The following is a 16,045-nucleotide window of genomic DNA, read 5'->3' as shown; positions in this document are numbered from 1 at the left end:
GGTCGTCTTGTAAATTGGAGACATCCTGTAAGGACGTTATTCCACTGCATAGCTTGGTGTCATCTGCAAAGACAGAAATTTGTAACGCTTATGGTTGTGGCCAAAAAGCTCAATTTTGGTCTCATCACTCCAAATGACTTTGTGCCAGAAGGTTTGAGGCTGGTCTCTGTGCTGTTTGGTATATTGTAAGTGGGATACTTTGTAGCATTTACGTAGTAATGGCTTTCTTCTGGCGACTCGACCATGCAGCCCATCTTTCTGCCTCCTTATTGTGCATCTTGAAACAGCCACAACACATGTTTTCAGAGAGTCCTGTATTTCATCCGAAGTCATTTGTGGGTTTTTCTTTGCATCCTGAACAATTTTCCTGGCAGTTGTGGCTGAAATCTTAGTCTACCTGACCGTGGTTTGGTTTGAACAGAACCCCTAATTTTCCACTTCTTGATTAGAATTTGAACACTGCTGATTGGCATTCTCAATTCCTTGGATATCTTTTTATATCCCTTTCGTGTTTTGTACAGTTCAACTACCTTTTCCTGCAGATCCTTTGACAATTCTTTTGCTTTCCCCATGACTCAGAATCCAGAAACGTCAGTGCAGCACTGGATGAAAGATGCAAGGGTCTGTCAGGAGTCCAGAAACTCATTGACCTTTTATACACACACACTAATTACAAGCAAACAGATCACAGGTCAGGATGGTTACCTTTAAAAGCCATTCAAAACCCTTTGTGTCAACTTGTGTGCAGGTTAAAATCACCAGGGTATGTAAACTTTTGATCAGGGTCATTTGGGTAGTTTCTGTTGTGATTATGATTTAAAAAGAGTAAAACACAGTTGATTGATAATAAATGGCTTCAGCCAAACACTAACCATGAGTGAAAGAAAAGTTTGTGTTATCATTCATATTCTCTGTTAAATGGCCAAGAAATCATACATGCTGCCAGGGTATGTAAACTTATGAGCACAACTGCATATAGGAAGAGAGGAATGTGGCTGACCTGGTCTGTGAGGTTACAGAGACTACAGAGCAGTGTGGTCAGTCTATTGCCTATTGGACTGCAAAGCAAATTTAGAAACTGCTGTAAAAAGGAAAGTGGGGTCATGGATAGGTTTGCCTCGTGTTTGAATCACTGATGAGGGATTCACATACAAAAGAGCTTGAACAGCTGTTTATAATCTTTTACCAGTGGGGGCTGATGCTCAATTTTCTTAAGGGGGCGGCCCGCGGCCCCTACCCTAGTCGTTCGCTGCTTCCCCCACACTTACCCAATCCAGGGCGTGGCTTCGGCGGCTCACCCCCCGCGTCTCCTCCCGGCCAATCGGGTCTCAGAACTCGCTTCCTGGTTGGCCGGGCGGAGAAAACAGGAAGACATCAGGTATTATTAATTTGCAAATGACACAACTGGGTGGGCTTGGGGCACAGTGCTCTGTACCCAGAGCCCACCCTTTTTGAAGCCAATTAGAGCCTCAGGCTCTAATCATGGGCTTAAAAAAAAAAAAAAAAAACACATCGAAATCCATGCGTCCGGCGCCCTGCATGGAGATTAAGGACCAGGCGAATAGATTAGGGGGTCAACGCCCCTGCGACTCGTATGAGCGCCCACCATTGTCTTACAGCTGTTCAATTGGCAATACAGGGAAAATTAGGCCTGTTACAAGGAGTACAGACAGTTCTCCTTTCTATACCAAAGTTCCAAGAAGATATCATGCAATGCAGGTCTAATATCTACAATGAAACAGAAATGCAGCACTTTTTTTCTCAGTCTTAAATATATTTAACATTCAGAAGCAAAAGGCAAATACATATATATTAATTACTTTATCATTTGCCTTATCAGCATAAAAAATATTAAGGATCAGAACGCAAATTGTGTCCGTCTTCGAGAAATCAGTTGTGCGCATTAGCAACCATTTATAGACACTAGACAACATGTCAACTGGTGCACAACAAAAAGTACTGCTCCTCACTTCCATAGTTGCTTTGGCCAGCTTGGAAATCGTTCCCAGGATCGCCATTGGCTGGCATAGATGTGTCATAATTAACAGTTACTTGCAGAGGAAGTCCTTACAAGGAGCCCAAAATCTCACTTCATCACAATTAAAAACTTAGGAGTTCAAAGGTCGCTGAGGGTCCATTGCTGGTTTACTGGGAGGATTTGTTGTAACTACAACTGTGGACATGGTCTTGGAGGTTGCCGGGGAGGTGGAGGCTGTCGCAGCGTGTAAGTGGGAGGCTGGGACCGTCTGTATTCGCACCTGGTAAGGATAAAGGAAGTTTTTAATTACACTGATATAAAATACAGCAACCTGTGTCTTATACTGCTGGGACAGCCGACATCCCTAATAATCTGCTGGTCTTATCAATAGAAGCCACATCCTCCTTATCAACTGATGATGCCATTGGAAGTTAGGAGGTTGGCAGCTAGAAGGTTGTAACGGTGTACAATGCAATCCTGTGGCCTTGTGTAACTAAAGGGCAGGTTTCATCCACCCACCGGATTGTATACAATTTTGGGGCAATTTTTAGGTATTTTGCCAAAACACCCCTAAAGGAACCTCAAGGCACCCTGGTTGATAAATAAATGAAGCCCTAAACCTTTGTGCTAATATTGTGTAACATAAAAAAATTGTAACTACCAATATTTTATTCTCTAGGGTGTCTGCTTTCGGAAAATATTAAGGCTTTAGGGGTTTTATGCAATCTTCAGGGCTAAAATTATTTTCGAAATGTGCCCAAAAAAATGCAAAAACAGCTCTGGATGCAAAAGGGTAAAGTATTCCTGAAATGCTCCAGGTATCACAAAACCTGGTGACTACAAGACTGCTTAGCTATACTGTTCATTGCCTTGGAAGATCCAAATTGCAACTTGCACGGATATGCAAATTTCTACCAGTGCTGCTGACCAATAGCCTGGCCTCGTCCATTCTTGAGCTTACTATTTGCTGTAGTGATGGAAGCCGACAATCTTTGGACTGGCTGGTTGCCTGTGACCTGGCTCAGGAGCCCTCATCCTTTGTGAGTGACTCCTGACAGTAACCTGTCCTGTAGGCTCCTCCCCTCATACCTGTGTGGCCTGGCCCTGCTGCTGGAGCTGCTGCAGTTGCTGTGCGGTCAGGAAGCTGACGGGTTTGTTTCCTGCGATGAGTTTGGTCCCTGCTGGCACTGTTGTCAGAATAATATTACGTCCCAAACCGCTTATACTGAAAAGAGAGAAAGAGCCGTGTCAAGAAAAAACATTTCAGGGTTCTGTGGCACCATCCATGGGGTAGAATTATACATATTAGAATAGAAGTGAAACCATTCCCACACAACCAAACTGCTTGCTCAAAGTAAATCTAAAACCAACATTTTTCTTTGGATAGAATATAGAAGAGTTAAAAGTCCTGTAATGTATGTCTTTGCAGTTTGTGCCTCTGTAGGGAGATTTCCCTTCACTTCCTGTCCCTCAGAAACACAACAGGATAGAAGAGGACATTTTAGTTCTCACCAAAACAGATGCCCCAATGGAAGATTTTCCCCCACCAACTGCGAAAGTTTTGGATATTCCCATCATTTTCTCAGTGACAAAGGTGACCAGGATAAACAGAGGGTGAATTTCCCTGCCAGGGGACACCAACACAGTAAAAGGCTGGGTGTGCAAGGAAAAAAAGTGTAAGAATCAGAATGTAAAGTCCAGAATGACATTGTATTCCGACTCTTGTATCATAAAAAGTCAATGTGTTTCTGGGGTTCAATGCCCCCCCCCCCCCCTTAATCAGGGCTTGATGCTGTCAAATGAAGTGTATACTTGACTGATAATATTAGGGGGGGGATCTTGAGGGGTAATTAGTAAGATCACTCCAGATGCCAGTAAACCCTCTTAATATAAATAGAGCTGCAGACCCCAGCACTTACTATGTGTGCTTTCCAACTCTGCTTTAGCTAAAACACATAGATAGGTCCAAAACTCAGGACATTAAAAGGGGTTGTAAAGTCAGAAGGTTATCTTAAAGCATTCTATTCATTAATTTAAAAAGTCTTCTGTGTGCAACAGCCCCTCTCAGCCTCCCTAATACTTACCAGAGCCCCATCTCTGTCCAGCGATGTCTACAAGTGTCTCGGCTGTCCAAGACTCTCCCTCTTGATCGGCTGAGACACAGCAGCGGTGCCATTGGCTCCCGCTGCTGTCAAAGTCAGTCAGCCAATCAGGGGAGATAGAGGGGACGCAGCCCCATGTCTAAGTGGACACAGGGAGCTTTGACTCAGCTTGGATGCCCCCATAGCAAGCTGCTTGCTGTGGGGGCACTCAACAGGAGGGAGGGGCCAAGAGCACCAAAGAGGGACCCGAGAAGAGGATCTGGGCTGCTCTGTGCAAATCCATTACACAGAGGAGGAAAGTATAACATGTTTGTTATTTTTATAGAAAAAAAACATAAGACTTTACAATAACTTTAAGCCACTCCTACACTCCTCCCTCAACACAGTTGATTAGAGTCTTGGAAGCCGCTGTCAGTCACTATAAAGGACAGGGCCACATGTCTGTGCATTGTTTAAATGGCTCTAGGAAGGATAGGACATGTAATGCAGAAAGTCATGTGACCTGTGAGGCACTTACTTGTTCTCCAATCAGAAGTTTGAGGGAGCAGCAAAGTGATCCAGGAGGAGCAAGTTTTCATTGTACAAAATAAAACTGCTTGGTTTCAAAAGGGAATAAAATATATTGGGTAAAATTTCCTTTCTGGATTTGACTATAGTAAATCAAAAAAGTGGAAAGTTTAATACTACTTTAAGGCTGAATGCTGAGCAGACATCTAGAGCATTCACTCTCATTATTCCTAAGGATCCCTTTTATTTAATCAGTCCATAACACACTTGTTCAGCAGTACCAAATCCTGATGAAGGGACCATTTGAACCGCTAAAACAAGTTGAATTTTTTTAATAAAATGAAAACGATCTTTATACACATTTCGCTTGACACTTTCCTCCTTTCACACCCAGTCCGTACTTGAGCAAAGAGCTGATCTTGATTCACCTCTTCCGGAGAAGAATAATCCAAGAAGACAAAATGTGTGTAAAAACAGGACAGAGAGACTGTCTACCTCTATATAGGTACATTTTGGGGTTGTAAACAAGTACATAAATCATTTTAGCAGAAAAGGCATATTAGTCATGTTATTGGTTTTGGGTGTTTTTATAAAGGTAATTTTTTATTTTTAAACAACAAACATGTCTATACTTACCTGCTCCGTGCAATGGAGTTGCACAGAGCCGCCTGAACCTCCTCTTCTCAGCTCCCCTGCCAGCACTCCTAGCCCATTCTCTCTGTCCAGCGCCCCCCATGAGAAGTCAGTTCCCATGGGGGCACATGTGCGTACTCTCTCCCAAGCTCCACTGCTGCGTCCATTGACACAGACAGCGGGACTCAGCCCTGACCCCTCTTCACTGGCTTTGATTGAGAGCAGTGGGAGCCAATGGCTCCCAATGCACCAGCAAAGCCAGTGAGACCCAGAACTGAGAGGAGAGAAGAGCTGCAGATGTGCACAGCGCTGGATCAAATCAAGGGCTCAGATGAGGAAAAGGAGGGGGGGGGGGGGTTGAGGGAGGATGCTGATGCTCAAACATATTTAATCTTAATGCAAGGAATGCATTTTCGGACATTAGAGGGGGGGGGGGGGATATGTAAAAATCTACACAGAAAAAGCAGTATTCACATACATCTGAACACAAGAGGCAATTTCTGTGCAGTTGCCACTGATGTCTAGGTAAAAAGAAAAAACGCACCACAGTAAACTAGCACAGAACCCTTTATGTTACCGCATTGCATTCGCAGGGCATAGATGAGAACAACCGTCATTGAACACAATGGGGTTTATTTGCTAAAGGCAAATCCACTTTGCACTACAAGTGCAGAGGGACATGCAAGAAAAATAAAAAAAAAAAAACCTGCATTTTTTGCTTGTACATGATTGGATAATAGAAATCAGCAGAGCTTCCCCTCAGATCTACAGCGACTGTACTTCCAAGTGCACTTGCAGTGCAAAGTGGCTTTGCCTTTAGTAAATCAACCTCAATGTGTTTTTGGATGACATGCGAATCTAGGCTTTTTGTTTCGCATTAGTGTGAACCAGCACTCGCATACAATTTTTTAGGATAAGCTTTCGAGGGGGGGGAGCAGTACTGCTGGGACCTTGATGAAGGGGACACACCCCCAAAAGTTTATCCTGAAAAATTGTATGTTAGTGCAAATAAAAAAATAGTAGTATGTACAGTACACAATTGTTTGTCGCAAGTGCACTAATATGGCTACAATCACCTCAGGCAGGGGATGAGAGGATTTTGGTGGAATTCTAATTTAAGGACCACAGAGTTCAGAGTGGCTCCCAAAGAGGTAAAGGTGAAGGCACTTACTTGGCTCCCAGGTTTCCTTTGATGATGGGAGTCGCCATAACGCTCTTCCCCTTCACCTGCTGACCGAGGACTGACAGTGGCACGGTGATTCGAGCCGGAACTTTGCCCTGTGAAGGAGAAGTAGAGGAGTAAGGGCGGGCGGGAAGTGGTTAAAAAGGTTACAGAACATACTCCAACCCCCACTGAATTACTACTCCCATCATTGGCTACAGCTTAAAAAAAAAAAAAAAACACACAGGGATTATGTTTTTAGATTCCATAACAGAATTCTTTCCTGGTCCGGGCTAGACAGTTATGCAACTAAAATGTAATTAGAGATCTTGAGTTGCCCCCTTGCCTGTGATTGGACAGTGTAAAGGAAAAGCAGCATATTAGCTCCTCTCCTCTTAACAGGATGTTCCATGGTCACACAGGAATGCTGCAGCACAACTTATTGGTTCCTTGTGCAGCTTCCTCCACTTCCAATTTGAGCTCTGCTGTACAGGGACTGCAAGAAGCTGATAACCAAAACTCTAATTTGACTAGTTACAATGCTTGTATTTAAAAAAAAATACATTTATTGATGTATTAATGATTTCAGAGCTGTATTGATTTGTACATTTATGGGTTATCGTGTATATTTTATGGGTTATATGACATACTTTTTTTAAAAATGCTAATATAAGTGCATGAATATCACTTATTACCTCTGGTAATCTCATGTACAGTAGAACAAGTGTGTGTGTGTGTGTGGTTGGGGGGGGGATTAGTACCAAGTGCCAATCTGGCTCTGCTGCATGCCAACAAGGAAAATGCCAAATGGAGGAGAGAGCAGAGAAACTGCATAAATCTCGTACAACTGCCTCACAGGCTGGGGAAAGGTGACCAAGCTGTTCCACAAAACAGAAAGGAAAAAGTCAGTTCACAGAACAGTGACTACTATGCTGTTTTGCAGGCTGTGTATATCTCAGAGTTGGACAAAGTCAAATAGAAATCCTTTGCCATATTAAATAGTTACTGTATATTTTTATTTAGCAGTTTGCCTTGTGTTCAGCTTTAATGTATATCATTTGCTTTGATGAGGACAATAAAATGATCTAAGGAAGTCACCAGAATCTCCAGACCTTATTTATGATATTATCAGCTCCGGGCCCCATCAGAGGTCTCTGTTCATACACAAATACAGCTCCAGACACCATCAGAGGTCTCGGTTCATACAGCTCCAGGCCCCATCAGAGGTCTCGGTTCATACAGCTCCGGGCCCCATCAGAGGTCTCGGTTCATACAGCTCCGGGCCCCATCAGAGGTCTCGGTTCATACACATACAGCTCCGGGCCCCATCAGAGGTCTCGGTTCATACAGCTCCGGGCCCCATCAGAGGTCTCGGTTCATACATATACAGCTCCGGGCCCCATCAGAGGTCTCGGTTCATACAGCTCCGGGCCCCATCAGAGGTCTCGGTTCATACACACATACAGCTCCAGGCCCCATCAGAGGTCTCGGTTCATACAGCTCCGGGCCCCATCAGAGGTCTCGGTTCATACAGCTCCGGGCATCATCAGAGGTCTCGGTTCATACACATACAGCTCCGGGCCCCATCAGAGGTCTCTGTTCATACAGCTCCGGGCCCCATCAGAGGTCTCGGTTCATACAGGTCCGGGCCCCATCAGAGGTCTCGGTTCATACAGGTCCGGGCCCCATCAGAGATGGCGGTTCATACAGCTCCAGGCCCCATCAGAGGTCTCGGTTCATACAGCACCGGGCATCATCAGAGGTCTCGGTTCATACACATACAGCTCCGGGCCCCATCAGAGGTCTCCGTTCACACAGCTCCGGGCCCCATCAGAGGTCTCGGTTCATAGACACATACAGCTCCGGGTCCCATTAGAGGTCTCTGTTCATACACACATACAGGTTCGGGACCCATCAGAGGTCTCGGTTCATACAGGTCCGGGCCCCATCAGAGATGGCGGTTCATACAGCTCCAGGCCCCATCAGAGGTCTCCGTTCATACACACATACAGCTCCGGGCCCCATCAGAGGTCTCGGTTCATAGACACATACAGCTCCGGGTCCCATTAGAGGTCTCTGTTCATACACACATACAGGTCCGGGCCCCATCAGAGGTCTCGGTTCATACAGGTCCGGGCCCCATCAGAGATGGCGGTTCATACAGCTCCAGGCCCCATCAGAGGTCTCGGTTCATACAGCACCGGGCTCCATCAGAGGTCTCAGTTCATACACACATACAGCTCCAGGCCCCATCAGAGGTCTCGGTTCATACACACATACAGCTCCAGGCCCCATCAGAGGTCTCAGTTCATACACACATACAGCTCCAGGCCCCATCAGAGGTCTCAGTTCATACACACATACAGCTCCAGGCCCCATCAGAGGTCTCGGTTCATACAGCTCCGGGCCCCATCAGAGGTCTCGGTTCATACAGCTCCGGGCCCCATCAGAGGTCTCGGTTCATACACATACAGCTCCGGGGCCCCATCAGAGGTCTCCGTTCATACAGCTCCGGGCCCCTTCAGAGGTCTCGGTTCATACAGCTCCGGGCCCCATCAGAGGTCTCGGTTCATACACACATACAGCTCCAGACACCATCAGAGGTCTCGGTTCATACAGCTCCGGGCCCCATCAGAGGTCTCGGTTCATACACACATACAGCTCCAGGCCCCATCAGAGGTCTCGGTTCATACAGCTCCGGGCCCCATCAGAGGTCTCGGTTCATACAGCTCCGGGCCCCATCAGAGATGGCGGTTCATACAGCTCCAGGCCCCATCAGAGGTCTCGGTTCATACAGCACCGGGCTCCATCAGAGGTCTCAGTTCATACACACATACAGCTCCGGGCCCCATCAGAGGTCTCGGTTCATACAGCACCGGGCTCCATCAGAGGTCTCGGTTCATACACACATACAGCTCCAGGCCCCATCAGAGGTCTCGGTTCATACAGCTCCGGGCCCCATCAGAGGTCTCGGTTCACACAGCTCCGGGCATCATCAGAGGTCTCGGTTCATACACATACAGTTCCGGGCCCCATCAGAGGTCTCCGTTCATACAGCTCCGGGCCCCATCAGAGGTCTCCGTTCATACACACATACAGCTCCGGGCCCCATCAGAGGTCTCGGTTCATAGACACATACAGCTCCGGGTCCCATTAGAGGTCTCTGTTCATACACACATACAGGTCCGGGCCCCATCAGAGGTCTCGGTTCATACAGGTCCGGGCCCCATCAGAGGTCTCGGTTCATACAGGTCCGGGCCCCATCAGAGATGGCGGTTCATACAGCTCCGGGCCCCATCAGAGGTCTCGGTTCATACACATACAGCTCCGGGGCCCCATCAGAGGTCTCCGTTCATACAGCTCCGGGCCCCATCAGAGGTCTCGGTTCATACAGCTCCGGGCCCCATCAGAGGTCTCGGTTCATACACACATACAGCTCCGGGCCCCATTAGAGGTCTCGGTTCATAGACACATACAGCTCCGGGTCCCATTAGAGGTCTCTGTTCATACACAAATACAGCTCCAGACACCATCAGAGGTCTCGGTTCATACAGCTCCGGGCCCCATCAGAGGTCTCGGTTCATACACACATACAGCTCCAGGCCCCATCAGAGGTCTCGGTTCATACAGCTCCGGGCCCAATCAGAGGTCTCGGTTCATACAGCTCCGGGCCCCATCAGAGATGGCGGTTCATACAGCTCCAGGCCCCATCAGAGGTCTCGGTTCATACAGCACCGGGCTCCATCAGAGGTCTCAGTTCATACACACATACAGCTCCGGGCCCCATCAGAGGTCTCGGTTCATACAGCTCCGGGCCCCATCAGAGGTCTCGGTTCATACACACATACAGCTCCAGGCCCCATCAGAGGTCTCGTTTCATACAGCTCCGGGCCCCATCAGAGGTCTCGGTTCACACAGCTCCGGGCATCATCAGAGGTCTCGGTTCATACACATACAGTTCCGGGCCCCATCAGAGGTCTCCGTTCATACAGCTCCGGGCCCCATCAGAGGTCTCGGTTCATAGACACATACAGCTCCGGGTCCCATTAGAGGTCTCTGTTCATACACACATACAGGTCCGGGCCCCATCAGAGGTCTCGGTTCATACAGGTCCGGGCCCCATCAGAGGTCTCGGTTCATACAGGTCCGGGCCCCATCAGAGGTCTCGGTTCATACAGGTCCGGGCCCCATCAGAGATGGCGGTTCATACAGCTCCAGGCCCCATCAGAGGTCTCGGTTCATACAGCACCGGCCTCCATCAGAGGTCTCAGTTCATACACACATACAGCTCCAGGCCCCATCAGAGGTCTCGGTTCATACAGCTCCGGGCCCCATCAGAGGTCTCGGTTCATACACATACAGCTCCGGGCCCCATCAGAGGTCTCGGTTCATACACACATACAGCTCCAGGCCCCATCAGAGGTCTTGGTTCATACAGCTCCGGGCCCCATCAGAAGTCTCGGTTCATACAGCTCCGGGCATCATCAGAGGTCTCGGTTCATACACATACAGCTCCGGGTCCCATTAGAGGTCTCTGTTAATACACACATACAGGTCCGGGCCCCATCAGAGGTCTCGGTTCATACAGGTCCGGGCCCCATCAGAGGTCTCGGTTCATACAGGTCCGGGCCCCATCAGAGGTCTCGGTTCATACAGGTCCGGGCCCCATCAGAGATGGCGGTTCATACAGCTCCAGGCCCCATCAGAGGTCTCGGTTCATACAGCACCGGGCATCATCAGAGGTCTCGGTTCATACACATACAGCTCCGGGCCCCATCAGAGGTCTCCGTTCACACAGCTCCGGGCCCCATCAGAGGTCTCGGTTCATACACACATACAGCTCCAGGCCCCATCAGAGGTCTCGGTTCATACAGCTCCGGGCCCCATCAGAGGTCTCGGTTCATACAGTTCCGGGCCCCATCAGAGGTCTCGGTTCATACAGTTCCGGGCATCATCAGAGGTCTCGGTTCATACACATACAGCTCCGGGCCCCATCAGAGGTCTCTGTTCACACAGCTCCGGGCCCCATCAGAGGTCTCGGTTCATACACACATACAGCTCCGGGCCCCATCAGAGGTCTCGGTTCATAGACACATACAGCTCCTGGTCCCATTAGAGGTCTCTGTTCATACACACATACAGGTCCGGGCCCCATCAGAGGTCTCGGTTCGTACAGGTCCAGGCCCCATCAGAGATGGCGGTTCATACAGCTCCAGGCCCCATCAGAGGTCTCGGTTCATACAGCATCGGGCTCCATCAGAGGTCTCAGTTCATACACACATACAGCTCCGGGCCCCAACAGAGGTCTCTGTTCATACAGCTTCGGGCCCCATCAGAGGTCTCGGTTCATACACACATACAGCTCCGGGCCCCATCAGAGGTCTCGGTTCATACACACATACAGCTCCAGGCCCCATCAGAGGTCTCGGTTCATACAGCTCCGGGCCCCATCAGAGGTCTCGGTTCATACACATACAGCTCCGGGGCCCCATCAGAGGTCTCCATTCATACAGCTCCGGGCCCCATCAGAGGTCTCGGTTCATACACACATACAGCTCCAGGCCCCATCAGAGGTCTCGGTTCATAGACACATACAGCTCCAGGTCCCATTAGAGGTCTCTGTTCATACACACATACAGGTCCGGGCCCCATCAGAGGTCTCGGTTCATACAGGTCCGGGCCCCATCAGAGGTCTCGGTTCATACTGCTCCGGGCCCCATCAGAGGTCTCGGTTCATACAGCACCGGGCTCCATCAGAGGTCTCAGTTCATACACACATACAGCTCCGGGCCCCATCAGAGGTCTCGGTTCATACAGCTCCGGGCCCCATCAGAGGTCTCGGTTCATACACACATACAGCTCCGGGCCCCATCAGAGGTCTCGGTTCATACAGTTCTGGGCATCATCAGAGGTCTCGGTTCATACACATACAGCTCTGGGCCCCATCAGAGGTCTCCGTTCACACAGCTCCGGGCCCCATCAGAGGTCTCGTTTCATACACACATATAGCTCCAGGCCCCATCAGAGGTCTCGGTTCATACAGTTCCAGGCCCCATCAGAGATGGCGGTTCATACAGCTCCAGGCCCCATCAGAGGTCTCGGTACATACTGCTCCGGGCCCCATCAGAGGTCTCGGTTCATACAGCTCCGGGCCCCATCAGAGGTCTCGGTTCATACAGCTCCGGGCCCCATCAGAGGTCTCGGTTCATACAGCTCCGGGCCCCATCAGAGGTCTCGGTTCATACAGCTCCGGGCCCCATCAGAGGTCTCGGTTCATACAGCTCCGGGCCCCATCAGAGGGCTCGGGTCATACACACATACAGCTCCGGGCCCCTTCAGAGGTCTCGGTTCATACAGCTCCGGGCCCCATCAGAGGTCTCGGTTCATACAGCTCCGGGCCCCATCAGAGGTCTCGTTTCATACACACATATAGCTCCAGGCCCCATCAGAGGTCTCGGTTCATACAGTTCCAGGCCCCATCAGAGATGGCGGTTCATACAGCTCCAGGCCCCATCAGAGGTCTCGGTTCATACAGCACCGGGCTCCATCAGAGGTCTCAGTTCATACACACATACAGCTCCGGGCCCCATCAGAGGTCTCGGTTCATACAGCTCCGGGCCCCATCAGAGGTCTCGGTTCATACACACATACAGCTCCAGGCCCCATCAGAGGTCTCGGTTCATACAGCTCCGGGCCCCATCAGAGGTCTCGGTTCATACAGTTCTGGGCATCATCAGAGGTCTCGGTTCATACACATACAGCTCCGGGCCCCATCAGAGGTCTCCGTTCACACAGCTCCGGGCCCCATCAGAGGTCTCGTTTCATACACACATATAGCTCCAGGCCCCATCAGAGGTCTCGGTTCATACAGTTCCAGGCACCATCAGAGATGGCGGTTCATACAGCTCCAGGCCCCATCAGAGGTCTCGGTTCATACAGCACCGGGCTCCATCAGAGGTCTCGATTCATACACACATACACCTCAGGGCCCCATCAGAGGTCTTGGTTCATACACGCGGCTGTAGGCCCCATCGGAGAGGTCTGCTCATGGAATACTCACAACTCCAGGCCCCATTAGAGGTCTCTGTGCGTACACACACACACAAACATCTCACCTGCTGAGCTGCTGTCACTGGAATCTGCCGTACAGTGGCTGTTGCTGCTCCTACTGGTTTTGTGCCAGTGTTGGTGACGGGTGAAAGGCTGATGGTTGAGGCCGCATGAACAGGGCTGACCAGGGCAGAAGATGCCATGGCTACAGGTTTGGCAGTCACTGTAATACTCTGTGTAGTTGCCACCTTAGGCGGCACAACGCCCAATCCCTGCACAATCCGTATAGTTGTGGCTGGCTTTGTCTCTGCAGTAGTTGTGGTTTTCATTTTAGAGTCAGCTACAGAAACACCCAGAGCGGGCATCAGTCTAAACCCAGGACCCCCATGCTCTGCAGTCTTCACTTCAGGTGCCACCTTGATGGCTGTAGGTATCGGAGGAGAAGGGGACGACGGGTTGGACGTCACGTGTAAAAGTCCTTTGCTCGAGCTGCTGGGCGGTGCAGCCGAGAAAAGTTCCTGGGAGAGCTTCACAGCTGTGACCTGGGATTTGGCCAACGTTGCCATCATGTCAGGTGTGATGCGCAGTATAGTCTGACCCTTAGAATCTGTGGTGATGGAAGAAGGAGGAAGCCGCAGAACGTCCTTGCCCTGTATGCGCAGATTGGTGGTTGGAAGTGCAGGCTGGGCCTTAACACCAAGCTGTCCAGATATTGCAACCTGGCAGAGAGAAGAGAAAGACTGGTAAGATAGATCAGAAACACAGGAGATCCAAAGCTGAAGGACCAACAGCAGTCAAAACGTATTTGTTACTGTGAATAGATTGGAGGGTATAAAATGAATGAAAATGCCAAAAGATTAGTTTAAGTCTAATAAGCCTTGTTGCACATAGAAGAAAAAAAACCTAACCTTGTATCATTTTCTAATGTCTGAAAAAGACGAGACGATGCAAATAAAGCAACCCCAAGATTCTGAAGAATTGTAAATATATTGTTAGTCAGATGTGTATCTACAGTTGGTGGCACAGAGACCCCGCACCCCCTCAACATAGCACAGCGTCCTCACAGGCCGCCGCCGCCCCCCCCCCCACATCATACAGGGTCTCTGCAGGCCCCCCGTCATCATACTGTAACCCCCCATCCCCTGGCATCACATCCCATCCTCAAAATCCCTGACATTACCCAGTGTCCCCTGACGGCACACCGTATTCCTGTACCCCATGACATCACAGAGACAATACAAATCATTATAGAATAGATTTGTACCATAAATCACCTGTTTGATGATGTTCTGTCCTGTGATGCTCTGCAGTATTGTGGGTGTTGAACTTGAGAGGGTACTGACCACTGGTTTGGAAGTGACCACTGTAGGTGCAGTCAGAGCGGTCACAGAAATGGTTCCAGGAGCAGTTACCGTGATGGCTGGGCGCGGGATGCTGGCAGCTGCCTGCGTCTTCACTGGCATTGTCACCACCTGGGGAGAGAAAAACAATTATAAATCAAGCTGGGATAGCTAACCCGCTCCATTATTTTAAGCCAGCTGGGCATTGTGCTCCTACCTGGGTTATTCCTTTAGAAGTGGTCGTTGTGGCAGGCATCCTGATGTGCGTTACAATGGGAGAAAGAGACTGGGTAACAATGGCGGGCGAAGCAGCGGATGGAATAGCAGCAGAAGCAGTCACAATTCGCACTTGTGGGATCGAAGGGGTGGAGGGGAGAGTAGTGTTCCTGACAGGAGGCGCGGTCACAGTAGTCACTTGACTTGTCACAGATGGAGCCAGCAGAGTGCTGAGCTGGGGCATGGTGGGCGGGGACACCAAAAGGACACTGCAGACCGAAACACACACCATTAAATTCAGTTTTTCCATTGGATAAGGTATAAGGGACTCTGACTGTGGGCTTCTTACCTCGGACTGGATTTTGGGGACTCAGGAACACTGCTGGGAAGAATCTTACTGACTGCAGCAGATGTGGGGGACATTGGCATTGCTGGAAGCGCTGGTGTAGTCGGTGTGCTGGGTGTCCCGGGTGTTGGTGGCATACTGCACTCATTGAAGTTCAGCTGAGCTGGTTCAGGAGTGCTGCTACCCTTCACCCCAAACTCCTTGTTGCCGGATTTCTGCACATAAACCAGAATTAAAAAGGAAATCTGAACTGCCAGAAATATAGAGTATGCCTTTGCTGTTCTCCAAATATCACCTGCCTGGCTGTCTCTTGCTTCAGTGCCACCTGACTCACAATATAGGTGACCCATACAATACATGACCATGCCATACATTACCCATACCATACAAGTTTCCAGTGAAGTCCAATCCACTGATCTGCACACTACTTCTGAATCAGTAACTTAAACCTCAACTCCACGAAGAACAATCATTCCACTAATCCATAAGTAATGCCTGCCATTACCCAAATTGGCAGAAGAGCTCTCAAAGCCAACCCCAAAGTTTTGTGCATTCCACCCTGGGCAGTGATTTTGGTTTTTAGCGACAGGTCGTTGCCTTTACCGTTCATTGAACAGGGGGTAATTCATATAACGGTCACTTCTGCAGTTATCTTTCAGCACTAAAGTTGTGCTTGTGAGGCAGGTCTGCACATCTGACCACTCATAATGA

At 49.4% G+C, this 16,045-nt stretch overlaps 1 protein-coding gene across 2 annotated transcripts in view; it reads right to left on the bottom strand.

The window, feature by feature from the left end:
- Positions 1–1,749: 1,749 nt before the first annotated feature.
- The window catches only part of NFRKB (nuclear factor related to kappaB binding protein), a 55,474-nt gene continuing 41,178 nt past the window's right edge, over positions 1,750–16,045 (bottom strand). Inside the window, exons 20-26 of one of the 2 annotated variants that reach the window (XM_073603326.1) lie at positions 15,338–15,549; positions 14,990–15,257; positions 14,707–14,904; positions 13,498–14,151; positions 6,392–6,498; positions 3,068–3,203; positions 1,750–2,258 (exon numbers count right to left, since the gene is read on the bottom strand). In XM_073603326.1, coding sequence (XP_073459427.1) covers positions 2,109–2,258; positions 3,068–3,203; positions 6,392–6,498; positions 13,498–14,151; positions 14,707–14,904; positions 14,990–15,257; positions 15,338–15,549 — 1,725 coding nt within the window. In that variant the 3' untranslated portion in view covers positions 1,750–2,108. The remainder of the gene's footprint in view (positions 2,259–3,067; positions 3,204–6,391; positions 6,499–13,497; positions 14,152–14,706; positions 14,905–14,989; positions 15,258–15,337; positions 15,550–16,045) is intronic. The other variant, XM_073603324.1, reaches the window with a different exon arrangement.

This window comes from Aquarana catesbeiana, linkage group LG10, assembly GCF_042186555.1.
Source record: "Aquarana catesbeiana isolate 2022-GZ linkage group LG10, ASM4218655v1, whole genome shotgun sequence".
NCBI lineage: Eukaryota > Metazoa > Chordata > Amphibia > Anura > Ranidae > Aquarana > Aquarana catesbeiana.
This window is presented reverse-complemented; position numbering and strand designations above follow the sequence as displayed.